This window comes from Terrapene carolina, unplaced genomic scaffold, assembly GCF_002925995.2.
Source record: "Terrapene carolina triunguis isolate 2854851 unplaced genomic scaffold, T_m_triunguis-2.0 Scaffold232, whole genome shotgun sequence".
Classification (NCBI taxonomy): domain Eukaryota; kingdom Metazoa; phylum Chordata; order Testudines; family Emydidae; genus Terrapene; species Terrapene triunguis.
In genome coordinates this window covers 6,411,120-6,423,422 of record NW_020664583.1, presented here as the reverse complement: position 1 = coordinate 6,423,422, position 12,303 = coordinate 6,411,120, and the positions used below count along the sequence as shown (strand labels likewise).

The window sequence follows — 12,303 nt, the reverse complement described above, 5'->3', positions numbered from 1 at the left end:
AATAATATTTAGCCTGCATCTGACTGGCTCAGAAGGCTAATACCCAACAGTTTCAGGCTTTCACATGTTATTTATATAAGGACAAGTCTTGATCACTTTCATCACAATACATGATTTCATTGGGAGCAAGACAAGCAGGATCTAACCTACTAAGGGTAAAATACAGAAGAGAACACTAGAAAACAGAGTTTCAAATTTGGGAACCAGTCCTGCTCCTTTAGTCATCAGGAACACGATTGGGCTCTACACATAATAGATTTCTGTATAATCCAATTGAAACATGTCAGCAACCTTAAATTCTTTAGAGTATGTAACTCATGAGTTATATAAATCAAGGTGACTTTACATAAGACTCTTGCTAAAAACATTAAGCAAGGATTCAATTTTTTAAAAAATTCTAATGTTTTCATAACTAAAAATAAGTCCAAGTTACAAATCCATGAAGTTAGGCAGAAGCAAAGGGGAAAATTGAGCCAATATGCCAAACATGCTTCTCACAGGAATACTATAAAATCTATTTTCCCATTGAATTCAATGGGAAAAGTTATGCAGGTTTCCAGGTCTGCGGAGTCACTTCATGTGTGAACATGGATTCATCTGTATAACAGCACCTAGATATCTCAACTACATTCAGGTCTTCTTTGTGTTAGGTATTGTACATACATATAAGAAACTGTAAGCTCTTTAGGATATGCACTATAAAAAAAAAAAGACACAAACAGTAAAAAAAAAATTTATTTCATAGTATCCTTATTTTACACCCTTAGAATGCAACAATTGCTTCAACTTCATTCCTCTCAGTGCAATCGGACATCAGCACACAACATCATTATTCTATTTTCAGAAGAGAAAGAGGCAAAACTAACCCTCTTCCAGGCTCAGCCTCAGGTCTTTGCAGCATATCTGCAAAATAATTTGAGCCGCTCTAAAGTCACAGAACCAAAAGACATAGGCTTTATGAGCATCTGAGGCACCAGGGATCCACAATGGGGGGGAGGGGGGGGGGGACTGAAAAAAAGTTGCGGTTGTTAGGGAAAAAATAAATAAATAAAATTAAAAAAAAACCATGACCAGCACCTGGTTGAAATTTTAATCACTATTTTTGCAACAAAAATTCATAATTTACTTCATACAGGAAAACTATGAACAGCATTCACGTTAAAGCTTGCAAAAATCAAGGGACTGAAGCAGGCAGCTTCAAAGGCCTACACTTCCTATCTCTCAGTCTTTCACAATTTTAACTTAAAAAGGAATGTATCCCAAGCCTGTAACTGAGCAACAGTTTATTGAACCACATTAATATTTTCCTGAAGGCAACTAGCTGATTAATATTAATCTAGTCTACTCTATCCTATCCACAGCTACACACCACAATATTTTCCCCCACATCAGAACCTATGAAGATTAGTGTTATTTAAAAAGACTGAACAAAGAATTAAAGAGTTGCAAATCAAATGTTCTTTGGCCAGGGTATGGACCAGATGACCTAATTTTTTTAATTTTTGAAAAATCTATGAAATAGATACCGTATTATAAAAAGACAAGAATAACTGACCAATGCTGATTCACAAACAAATTAGAGACCCTCTGATCTGGTCATCAATAGTGGTTAAACCTGCAGTAATTATTTACAGTCAGGACCTGAACCACTTAACTGGGAGGCAAGACATGTTCAATTGTTAAAAAGAGACCCTTCCAAAGCCTGTCCAGTAGGAAATCAAAGCAACGATTCTTTTAAAGAAAATTACTCAGAATTTCAACTACAAACTGTATACCACTTATTTTAGACAAAGTTGTTAGAAATAGCACATCATCTATCCTGAACAACGTTACGGTCTCCCACCCTCATCTCATCAATGGGAAAATGGTTAGTAGCAAAGGTAAAATGCCAGATGTGAAGAAAATCTTTTGTGGCATACTGGAGAAGGCAGGCAAGATTAGGGTAAAAAACGTATTCATACTCTTAAAGTATCTTATATCAAAGATACTCAGAACACTTTACATAAACACTTTTCAAACTTCACAGTACTCCATGAGGTAGTTTAGTTTACTTTACGGACTAGGATGCTGAAAACACGGTGAAGTCACGAGTCATACAACAATAAAATGACAGTGCCTGGAATAGAATCCTAAAGTCTGACTCCTGTCTTGTGCTTTTCGATGAAGTAACACCCAAAGGTAATAAAACTCTACAAATATATAACACAATGGAAAAGGTCTAGACATTCTGCAATCCAAGGCCCGGTACGCCACAATGTATTAGTAATAAGCCAGGAAAAAAGTTGTAAGAGAATACAGAGGGGAATAAAAACAAAAAAAAGCCAAACCTAGTCAAAGGGACACAAAACGTTTAAATAAAACTGTTGCATTCATTTTAATCAGAAGAATTTGTACCCAGACAGACAGAAGCAGCAGAGCTCCAGGCTTCTACCACCTTCCAGCTAAGAATTGAAAACACCAACAACAACACAAGGAAAGACCCTACGCACACAAGTATCTTCAAAAACATATTTTTAGGCCTGTAAAGGTCTCTCTCTCTCAAACCCATGACATTTTGCTGAAGTATTTTTATGGTATATGCTACTATATTACAAGCCAAATCCTGCCCTCTGTGACAAAGTTCCTCCTCTATCTTGGTGGGTCCTGCGCTTATTGGCGGATTTTCTTGCCTCAGAGATTCACCATGTGGGTTGGGGAACAGCCCAGAGACCTTCCCCTCTGGAAGAACCCACAGTCCAGGTCAATTGGGAGGTTTGGGGGGAACCCAGGCCCGCCCTCTACTCCGGGTTCCAGCCCAGGGCCCTGTGGACTGCAGCTGTCTATAGTGCCTCCTGTAACAGCTGCATGACAGCTACAACTCCCTGGGCTACTTCCCCATGGCCTCCTCCAAACACCTTCCTTATTCTCACCACAGGACCTTCCTCCTGGTGTCTGATAACGCTTGTGCTCCTCAGTCCTCCAGCAGCACACCCTCTCACTCCCAGCTCCTCACACTTCCACCACAAACTGAAGTGAGCTCCTTTTTAAAACCCAGGTGCCCTGATTAGCCTGCCTTAATTGATTCTAGCAGCTTCTTCTTAATTGGCTCCAGGTGTCCTAATTAGCCTGCCTGCCTTAACTGGTTCTAGCAGGTTCCTGATTACTCTAGTGCAGCCCCTGCTCTGGTCACTCAGGGAACAGAAAACTACTCATCCAGTGACCAGTATATTTGCCCTCTACCAGACTCCTGTACCCCACTGGTCTGGGTCTGTCACACCTCTTACAGAAAAACCCCCAAAGGAAAGCAAAATAATTTAGTAAACCCTGAGAGTTCAAACTGGTGCAGCTGGAGATAGTGTCTGAAGGAGTTCCTTTCCTGAAGAGGGATTGGGATGAGGCCCATTGCCTTCAAACCCTCTGCTATTCCAATGAATCATTGGGAAGCATCAAGGATTTTGGAACAACTAAATGGAGGACCAAGAAATCCACACATTACTCCCTAGACTTCTTCTTACTGGCAGCACAGCAGGCCTACTCCCACTGCCTCTCACCCACACTGTAAGACTACCATATCATCCTCAAGGGATGGAGGGTCAACAGCAAGGGCCAGGTACTTGTGATATTTAGGCCCCAGTTCAAAGCATTTAAGCATGTGCTGAACAGAGGCTGGATTTCAACAAAGGACTTAACTTCAAGCACATGTTTAAGCATGGTGCTTAATAATGCTTTGCTTCATCAGGGTGTAAACTATGACAACCTCAGCTTTAACTTTAAACTAACCTGGAATAACATGCATGTCAAAGTGTATCCCCCTGCTCTGCCCCAAGCCTGGCCAAGTCTTCCAAAGCACAATTAGCCAAAAATGTGTGCTTTTGCACAATTGAGAGTTAATGACATTTTCACGTATCTTTCTCTAGAAGTGGAGTTGACAATTTGGACTCTATAGCTTAGTTCTGAGCTTGTGTTTTTGTAGTTTTGAGTTAAGTTCATAACATTATCATACTGGATTTTACACAACTCCACAGTGCCTCAGACAACTAACAATTAAAAATTCAGTAAGAACACTGTACATGCACCAGCACATATTTTTCATCACTTGACTTTCTTGGTCTGTCCAAACTTAGCAAAATGAATGTTGATCATTAAAAACCTGCCACTTATGAAATCTGAAATTTCAGAGCTCTGTTCTTAGAAGTACAGCTAATTGTTTTTTTAAGCTTCATTAGTATTTATCTAATTCTAAAGCCTCCAGTTTCCAACAACAAAAAAGTCACATATGGGTTAAGGTTAACCCATGAGTCTGTCCATGGAAACTATTCAGAAAGTTCTGAGCAAGTGAAAAGATGCTTCCATCCAACAATGAAGCTTTATTTTTAAATACACACACACACACACCATTTTGGTCATCCAGACATTTGGGACATATTTTACACATGTGAATTATGAGAGAATATTTTTATTTAAATTTTTTGTTTGCACTGGTATTTATAAATTGACTAAAAATAGAGATAAAATAAAAGTTATAGAATTTAAGTTTAACTCTATTGAGCTTCTGGACTTCGGGAAATTTCAGCTGTGACTTGCACCCAGGAGAAAGAACAGAGAGGGCTTACGCTTTGCAGAACTTCCTTCCAAAACACAATATTGTGTAGTTTAGTGAACACTGAAGTAGTATATTTTTGGTATATTGACTAGTATGGTAAGTAAACGGTATGTAGAAAAACAAGCACTCTTGTACAATCCACATGCATCCATATACAAGTTTGTGCATTCCATTTATTTGTTTAGAACATAAAATGTCTGAAGTTTTCTGTTCCAAATTGTTTCATGTTTCCCAACATTAGTAAGTCAATTTCTTTGTACTGGATAATGTTGTTTCTGTATACTATTAAGTTACTATTAGTTCATGCTCTATTGTCGAGTGTTGTTCTCCTTGAACACAGTATATATTTATTTATATTTTTTCTTAATAATTAAGTGGCCTCACTTTCTTTGAAGGGTCATTCATCCATTTTAATATTTGATAGTTGTGTAAAAGTGGGTAAAGTCTAATTCTTTGACACTGTCACCCTTGGCAGTCCCATTTGTAACAACGGGGGCGTCCCAAAAGGAAGATTTGCATCAGTGCAAGTCCTAGTTATTTCATTCTGCTAAAACAAAAAGTTAGGCAATACTGTTATGAAGGAAAAAGCTTTGATAAGAATGACAAGGAGAATTACCTGGCCCAGGGTTGGTATAATTTGTGTTGGAACCTGTTATGAGTTTAAATGATTTGAAAATGGAAATAGTATCTGGTTGCCAAATATTTCCATTTCAGCTACGCAGTGTCAGAAATATTCAGTGGGAGTTTGGTTTTTGGTTTTTTTTTTTTTTTTTTAAAAGAACCCTTACAAGGTGCCATTAAAACTTATCCTGTGCATATTTTATATATAAAATATACCTTTGTAGCAAACATATACATACATACATACATAACAATTATTCCGTACATGATCATTTTAAGTTTCTTTCTTGGTATATCGTGACAGGAACTGCGTTCTAACAAAGTTAATCAGCTTGGTCTCTGTGAAGAATATAGTGATAAGTGTTGCTGCGAAGCACAGAGCTCCCACAGTGATGTGAATCAGCCTTGCCAGCCAGCCTTTATCACAGCACAAGAATACCTACAAAAAAAACAAAGTAAGCAAGCAGTTGTAGAAAGATTACTGGTAGAGAGGTGGATGCTCTGCATCAATGACAAGTAGGCTCTAATACTTCTCTTGACCACAATACCGGTACTACTGAGGTGGTCATCAGGCTGCCAGTCTCAGGAAAGGCAATCAGATAGATTTGGCTAGTGTAATTTGAACCTACAAAATATTATAACTAATATTGGCCATATTAATATTTTTATAATACAATTTCTATGAAAATAAATAAGCATTTGGTATATATCTGATCATTGTAGAAGTTATATGCAGTAATATATCATTCACTATGCACACACAAAGTTAATTGATATACTTAGGAAAACTATTTTCTTGTTATGCATTGAGATTAAGGCTAAACATCATTCCTTCATTTCTGCAACCATATATCCACCTATGTTTAAAAGACGGACGTATTGGAAATCTGGGAAAATAACGAACAGTTACCTACTTTTCGTTATTCTTCGAGATGTGTTGCTCATGTCAATTCCATTCTAGGTGTGTGCGTGCCCACATGCACAGTCATCGGAGATTTTTGCCGTAGGGTTGGCTGTGGCACCCCCTTGAGTCCTACGCTCATGTGTTGGCACATCAGGCGCCGCCAGCCCTATGCCTTCTCGGTTCCTTCTTGCCGACAACTCCAACAGAGGGGCAGGAGGATGGGTAATGGAATGGACCCGAGCAACACAACTCGAAGAACACCAGATACGAAAGGTAGGTAACAGTTTTTTCTTCAAGTGCTTGCTCATGTTGACTCCATTCTAGGTGACTCATAATCAGTATCTATGGAGGTGGACTTGGAGTTCATGGTGGTACAGCTTGCAATACTGGTCTACCAAAGCCAACATCTTAACAGGCAGTAATCCAAGATGAGATTCTCTGGGCCAACACTGGACAACCTTTCATCCTGTTGGCAACTGCGACGAATAACGGTGGTGACTTATGAAAAGGCTTGGTCCTCTCCATGTAGAAGGCTAGCGCCCTTCTGATGTCCAGAAAGTGCAACCTGTGCTTCCTCCTCCGACTTATGAGGTTTAGGGAAGAAGACAGGTAAGAATATGTCCTGAGTCATATGAAACTGCAGAACAACCTTGCATTGGAAGGCCAGACGCGGTCGCAGTTGGACCTTGTCCTTGTAAACACCATGTAAGGTGGCTCCGAGGTAAGGGCCCTAATCTTGGAGACCCTGTGGGCAGATGTAAATCACCAAGAAAGCAACCTTTCAGGAGAGGAGGGAGCTCCCGTGATCTGCAACAGCACAAGATTTAGGTCCCACGGAGGAATGGGGCCCTACTGATGTGAGGGCCCTGGAGGAACCTGGCAGTCATGTCATGGGCGAAAACCAACCTGCTCTCGAGCAGAGGATGAAAGGCCGAAATAGCAGCCAAGTGGACCTTAACAGATGAAAGAGACAGACCCTGGAATTTAAGATGCAGGAGGTAATCCAGGATTAACTGCAGTGCGGCCCTCTCGGGTGGAATACGTTTATCTGAAGTACAGCATGTAAACCATTTCCATTTGGCCAGACAGGTTGCTCTAGTAGAGGGCTTTCTACTACCCAGCAGGACCTGTTGGACACTGGCCGAGCACAGCCGCTCATCTGCATTCAACCATGCAGCAGCCAGGCCATCAGGTGCAGCGCCATCAGGTTCAGATGTAACAGCCTGCCATGGTTCTGAGACAAAAGGTCCAGCTGGAGCAGTAGCTGTAACAGGGCAGCCACCAAGAGGTCGAGCAACATGCCAAACCAGTGCTTCCACGGCCAAGATGGAGCTATGAGGATCACTTTCGATCTGTCCTGCTTGATCTTCATGAGGACTCTAGATTAACGGCACTGGAGGGAAGGCGTACATCACAGGGAGCATCTGTCGGTTCCCCGAAATGAACAGAAAGTGTGACACTTTCTGTTGTGCCTGGATGCAAAACAAGTCCACCTGGGGAGTCCCCCACCTTTGGAAAATAATGCTGACTATCTCCCGATGGAGCAACCACACATGGCAAAACGAGAGGGTCCTGCTGAGGTGATCTGCCAAAGTTTCTCGTCCCGGGGAGGTGTGCGGCCACGAGATGAATGGTGGGCTGAACATGGATGTTCCAGACCCTGAGGGCTTCTTGGCAAAAAACTGAGGACCAGGCTCCGCCTTGCTTGTTGATATAGAACATAGCAGCAGTATTGCCCGTCAGGACCTGAACCACCTTGCCTTTTATATGAGGCAGAAAAGCTTGACAGGCCAAGCATACTGCTTTGAGCTCCCTGACATTTATGTGTAAGGAGCGATCGCACTCAACCAATGACCTTGCATGCCCACCCCAGATCTGAAGCATCAGAGAACATGGTAACTGATGGGGCCACGAAGGGGACTCGCTTCCAACACTGATGCGGGGGTCCAACCACCAAGCGAGCAACAACAGGATGCGGTCCAGAACCTTGACTACCCAATCTATGTTGTGTCTGTTGGGGACACAGACCGACGCCAGCCACGCCTGTAGGGGCCTGAGATGGAGCCGTGCATGCTGGACCATGTAAGTGCAGACCGCCACAGGGCCCAAACAGCCTCAAGTACATGTGAGCAGTGGTGAGAAGGTGGTCTTGCATATGTGAGATTAGGTCTGACATAGCACAGAATCAGGTTTCGGGGACGAAAAGAAAGGAAAGGAACACTTTCTGTTCGATTCCACGGCCCAAGTAGGGTCGAGGACCACTCCTATGGACTCTATGCGCTGCACTGGAACTAACATCTGTTTTTTTCTCATTTATCAATAGACCTAGATCGTGACATGTGGAGCAAACCAGATCAAGGTGCTGCCACACCTGATGCCAAGACTGGCCCTTGATCAGCCAGTCATCGAGGCATGGGTAAATTTGAACACCCTGACACCTAAGGTAAGCGGCCACTGGCGCCATGCACTTTGTAAATACTCTTGGGGCTGATGAGAGACCAAAGGGCAGTGCCGTGAATTGGAAATGGTGCTGGCCCAACACAAAACAGAGGAACTGTCTGTGTCCTGGGAAAATGGAAATATGTTGTTCAAGTACAGGGCGGTGTACCGGATCCAGGGAAGGGATGATGGAGGCCACGGAGGCCATGCAAAATTTCAACTTCTTGAGATGCTTGCTGAGGTGAGGCAGGTCCAGGTTGAGTCTTGGGCCCCATTTTGCTTTCAGGATTAGGAAAATATCGGGAGTAGAATCCTTCTCCCTTCATATCCCGAGAGACCGCCTCCACCAGTCCCAGCATTAGGAGGTTTTCCTACCTCCTGAGCGAGGAGTTGCTTGTGAGAAGGGTCCCTAAAGAGAGACAGGACGGAGGGGGGGCAGTCGAGAACTGTAGGGTGTAGCCCAAGGATATTGTGTTGAGCAGCCAACAGTCAGATGCCACTCGTGACCATGTCAACTGAAAGGGGCACAGGCGGGTGAGGAAAGAACAGGAGAGTGGATCCAGGTACTTGATTGGGGCGCCATCCTAGGTCACACCTTCAAAATGCCTGTCTCTGGGCCCCGTGTGTTTCAAAGGGCCAGGTTGAGCCTGGGCAATAGAGATCTGTGCTAAGGTGATTGTAGGCAGGAGGCTGGCTGGTACCAGGAGTGTGGGGAACTGTGCCTCGGTTCCAGTGATCTGTGTCTCATGGAAGGAGAGCGCGGCACCGGGAACCTGGGCCTTCTAGCTGGTGACCTATGTTGCAGGACTGGTGTCTTAGGCTATGGGGACAGGGGCAAAGTCTGTGATCCGGGGACCAATGGTGCTCCCCTGCCCTTTGGGGAGGTTCCATGATTGGCTTGCCATTGGGCTGTAGGGCCTTAGTCACTTCCAGCACCTGGCACAGCATTCGTGATACCGGTAAGCCCACCAAGGTCTTTGGCCACTTGGGCTCTCTCAGATGATGAAGGTCCCCTAGAAGCCAGGATCCCCTACTGCTCCTGGGAGTCAGATCCTTGGCTGGGGTAGGGGGTCCGACCATAGCGGTACTCCCCTGTAGCTCTGGAGCGGGCACACGGCCTGAACTAGGTCCTTTGCCCAGAGCCCCCTTCCCCTCCTTGGACAGTGCCAGGGAGCCCTTTTTCTTCAGACACTTCTTAGGCACTGGTGAGGGGGATCAGTGCCGGGAGGATCCCAGTGCCAGCAGTGCCACTACACCAATGCCAAGGTGCTAGGAGCGAAATCCGGTCAGGCGGACTCTGATGCCAGGTGCAGCGGCCTCCATCAGGAGGGCTCTCAAGTGGATGTCCCTCTCCTTTTGGGTTCTGGGCTGAAAGTTTTTGCAAATCCTGCACTTATTCTTTATATGGGATTCCCCCAAGCACTTCAAACAGCTGCTGTGAGGATCACTGAGAGGCATCGGTCTGTTGCACAATGAACGCAGCTCCAGGGTAAAGTTCCAGCTGGGACTCTAACCACTAAACTACCACTTACTTAAAAACATACCTACAAACTATATAGAAAGGGAATAACAATGGGCTGTTAAGAACCGCTAATGCTCTTGCTATGCAAGATAAGGTGCTCTGACCAACCGTCATGGGCAGTAAGAAAGAACTGAGAGGGAGCAGGGCTGGCGGTGCCTGATATACCAACGCATGAGCACAGCACACAAGGGGGCACCACAGCCAACCCTATGGTCGGCAAAAATCTCTGATGACTGTGCACATGGGCGCGCACACACCTAGAATGGAATCAACATGAGCAAGCACTTGAAGAAGAATCTCCCTTTCCAATACAATCTCTAGTTTCTATCCCTCAGAGCCATGAAATATTCGACTTAATACATGTAATCGTTACCACAGAAAATCTGCAGCTGGTGCAGGACTGAACCATGCCCATCTTCTACCCTAGGTAGGTGTGAATGGGAGAGGAATGCCACATACTGGGGAGGGGATGCCAGGGGGCAGGGGGAAAAAAAAAGAGGGAACATTTTTGTGGCAAGTTGTTTTTTTTTATTGATTGCTGTTTGAAGCTTTTGGGAGATTGGAGATATTGAAACAAGATCCATGAAGACTGATTAGTAGGCAGAGAACAGATGGTATGGTAAAAAACAACATTATTCATTAATCTGTCAGACCCCGGCCACTTGGCATTGATAGATATTCTGTATACACATACTCACTCCACAATGTTTGGTAATACCCATGTGATAAATTGCATTTATCATCATGCACCTTTGTCTCATATACATATATACAATATAATCAGCCTTGCAAAATTGTAATAACATTTTATTAGCCTATGCTCATAATCTACTTGCATGCCCTTTAGTGAGATTCTGATAATGAAAAAACTAATTATATTTTCTAATTACTTGATATGAGCAGACTTTTACAAGAATGATAGTGAAATCTGAAAAACACACTCACCTCTGAAAAAACAGTGACTACTCCACTAATAATATAAACAAAAATTAGTGATGGCGAGAGTAGCAGCCCTTTCAAAGGTCTGTAAGAGCTCTCTTTGAAGTAATTGTCGATGTAGTGAATGCTGTGTGCTATTCGAATACTCATATTGAAGCAGTTTGCAAGGATAAAGCCTACACTGCCTTGCCACTGAGTCAAGAAATAAGAGACGCACAAGAATGTGAAGGACAAGGCCAGCATAACAAAATTGAACCTAAAGGAAAAAAGAGAAACAAGTTAAGCAATGTATGCAGTGAAAATATTTATCCATTAACACCTACGTCAGCAAGAGTCCCACAATTTTTTCCCCTAAAAGAAGAAACCAAATTATGGTTAATTTTGAACATAAACAGTAGGGTAGGGATCAAATTAAGATGTGCTAATAAAGAAGGCTTATTGAAGGGTGTGGAGGAAAACAAAGAAAGAGCCACATTAAGTGTGAGATTTTTATTTTTAACAGTGAACCATACATTTCTGATTTCTCTTACCAGATTTGACAGACTAATTAAGCTTGCAAAATCTGAAGATTTCTACAATATATTAAGTATCAGGGGGTAGCCGTGTTAGTCTGTATCTACAAAAACAACAAGGAGTCTGGTGGCACCTTAAAGACTAACAGATTTATTTGGGCATAAGCTTTCGTGGGTAAAAACCTCACTTAAAATTCTTAAACAAGAAGGCACATTCATAAACTTCTGTAAACCTTGGTTAAAAAATTTACTTCACTTACAAATCAGCACTTTGAAAAGATCATGCAAGTCAGCTGGTTCAGCCTAAAAATCTGTGTATGAAAAGCAAGAGTGGAAAGGTCTTGTAACAGGGAGTTGTTGCACACTGCTGAATAAAGGGCTGTTGCTAGTTTTAGCAAGGCCAGCAGTGTGTTAGCCTTTATAAACAGAACAGAACAAGATTCTGGTTTAAAAAAAACAAAGCCAGATGGTCATTAAAACTTAATATATGAAGTGGATAGTTATAGCCTACTTAATTTCTGAGACTACATCGTTTTTTAAAATAGCCAGTATTGGGAAAGGGCTATAGTCTAAATAAAAACATTTTTTGGCAAGCGATATTAATCTATTTTAATTTGAACTAAAGTGCAGTAGTGATGTTACACACACACCACTCTCTGCAGGTGTGTAACATCTGCTAATTTTCAGCAAGCACGCATGCATTGGAACAGTCTCCCAGATTGCTGGATATGTGGTTACTCCAACATGAAGTATACGTGCAATCAGTGTGCAGAGAGCTATACCA

The 12,303-nt window shown here is 42.7% G+C and overlaps 1 protein-coding gene across 2 annotated transcripts in view; it reads right to left on the bottom strand.

The window, feature by feature from the left end:
* Window positions 1–682: 682 nt before the first annotated feature.
* The window catches only part of RFT1 (RFT1 homolog), a 39,655-nt gene continuing 28,034 nt past the window's right edge, over window positions 683–12,303 (bottom strand). The window contains exons 12-14 of one of the 2 annotated variants that reach the window (XM_024195679.2): window positions 11,014–11,263; window positions 5,469–5,642; window positions 683–696 (exon numbers count right to left, since the gene is read on the bottom strand). In XM_024195679.2, the coding sequence (XP_024051447.1) occupies window positions 5,478–5,642; window positions 11,014–11,263 (415 nt within the window). In that variant the 3' untranslated portion in view covers window positions 683–696; window positions 5,469–5,477. Of the gene's footprint in view, window positions 697–5,365; window positions 5,643–11,013; window positions 11,264–12,303 lie in introns of those variants that run through there. The other variant, XM_026656687.2, reaches the window with a different exon arrangement.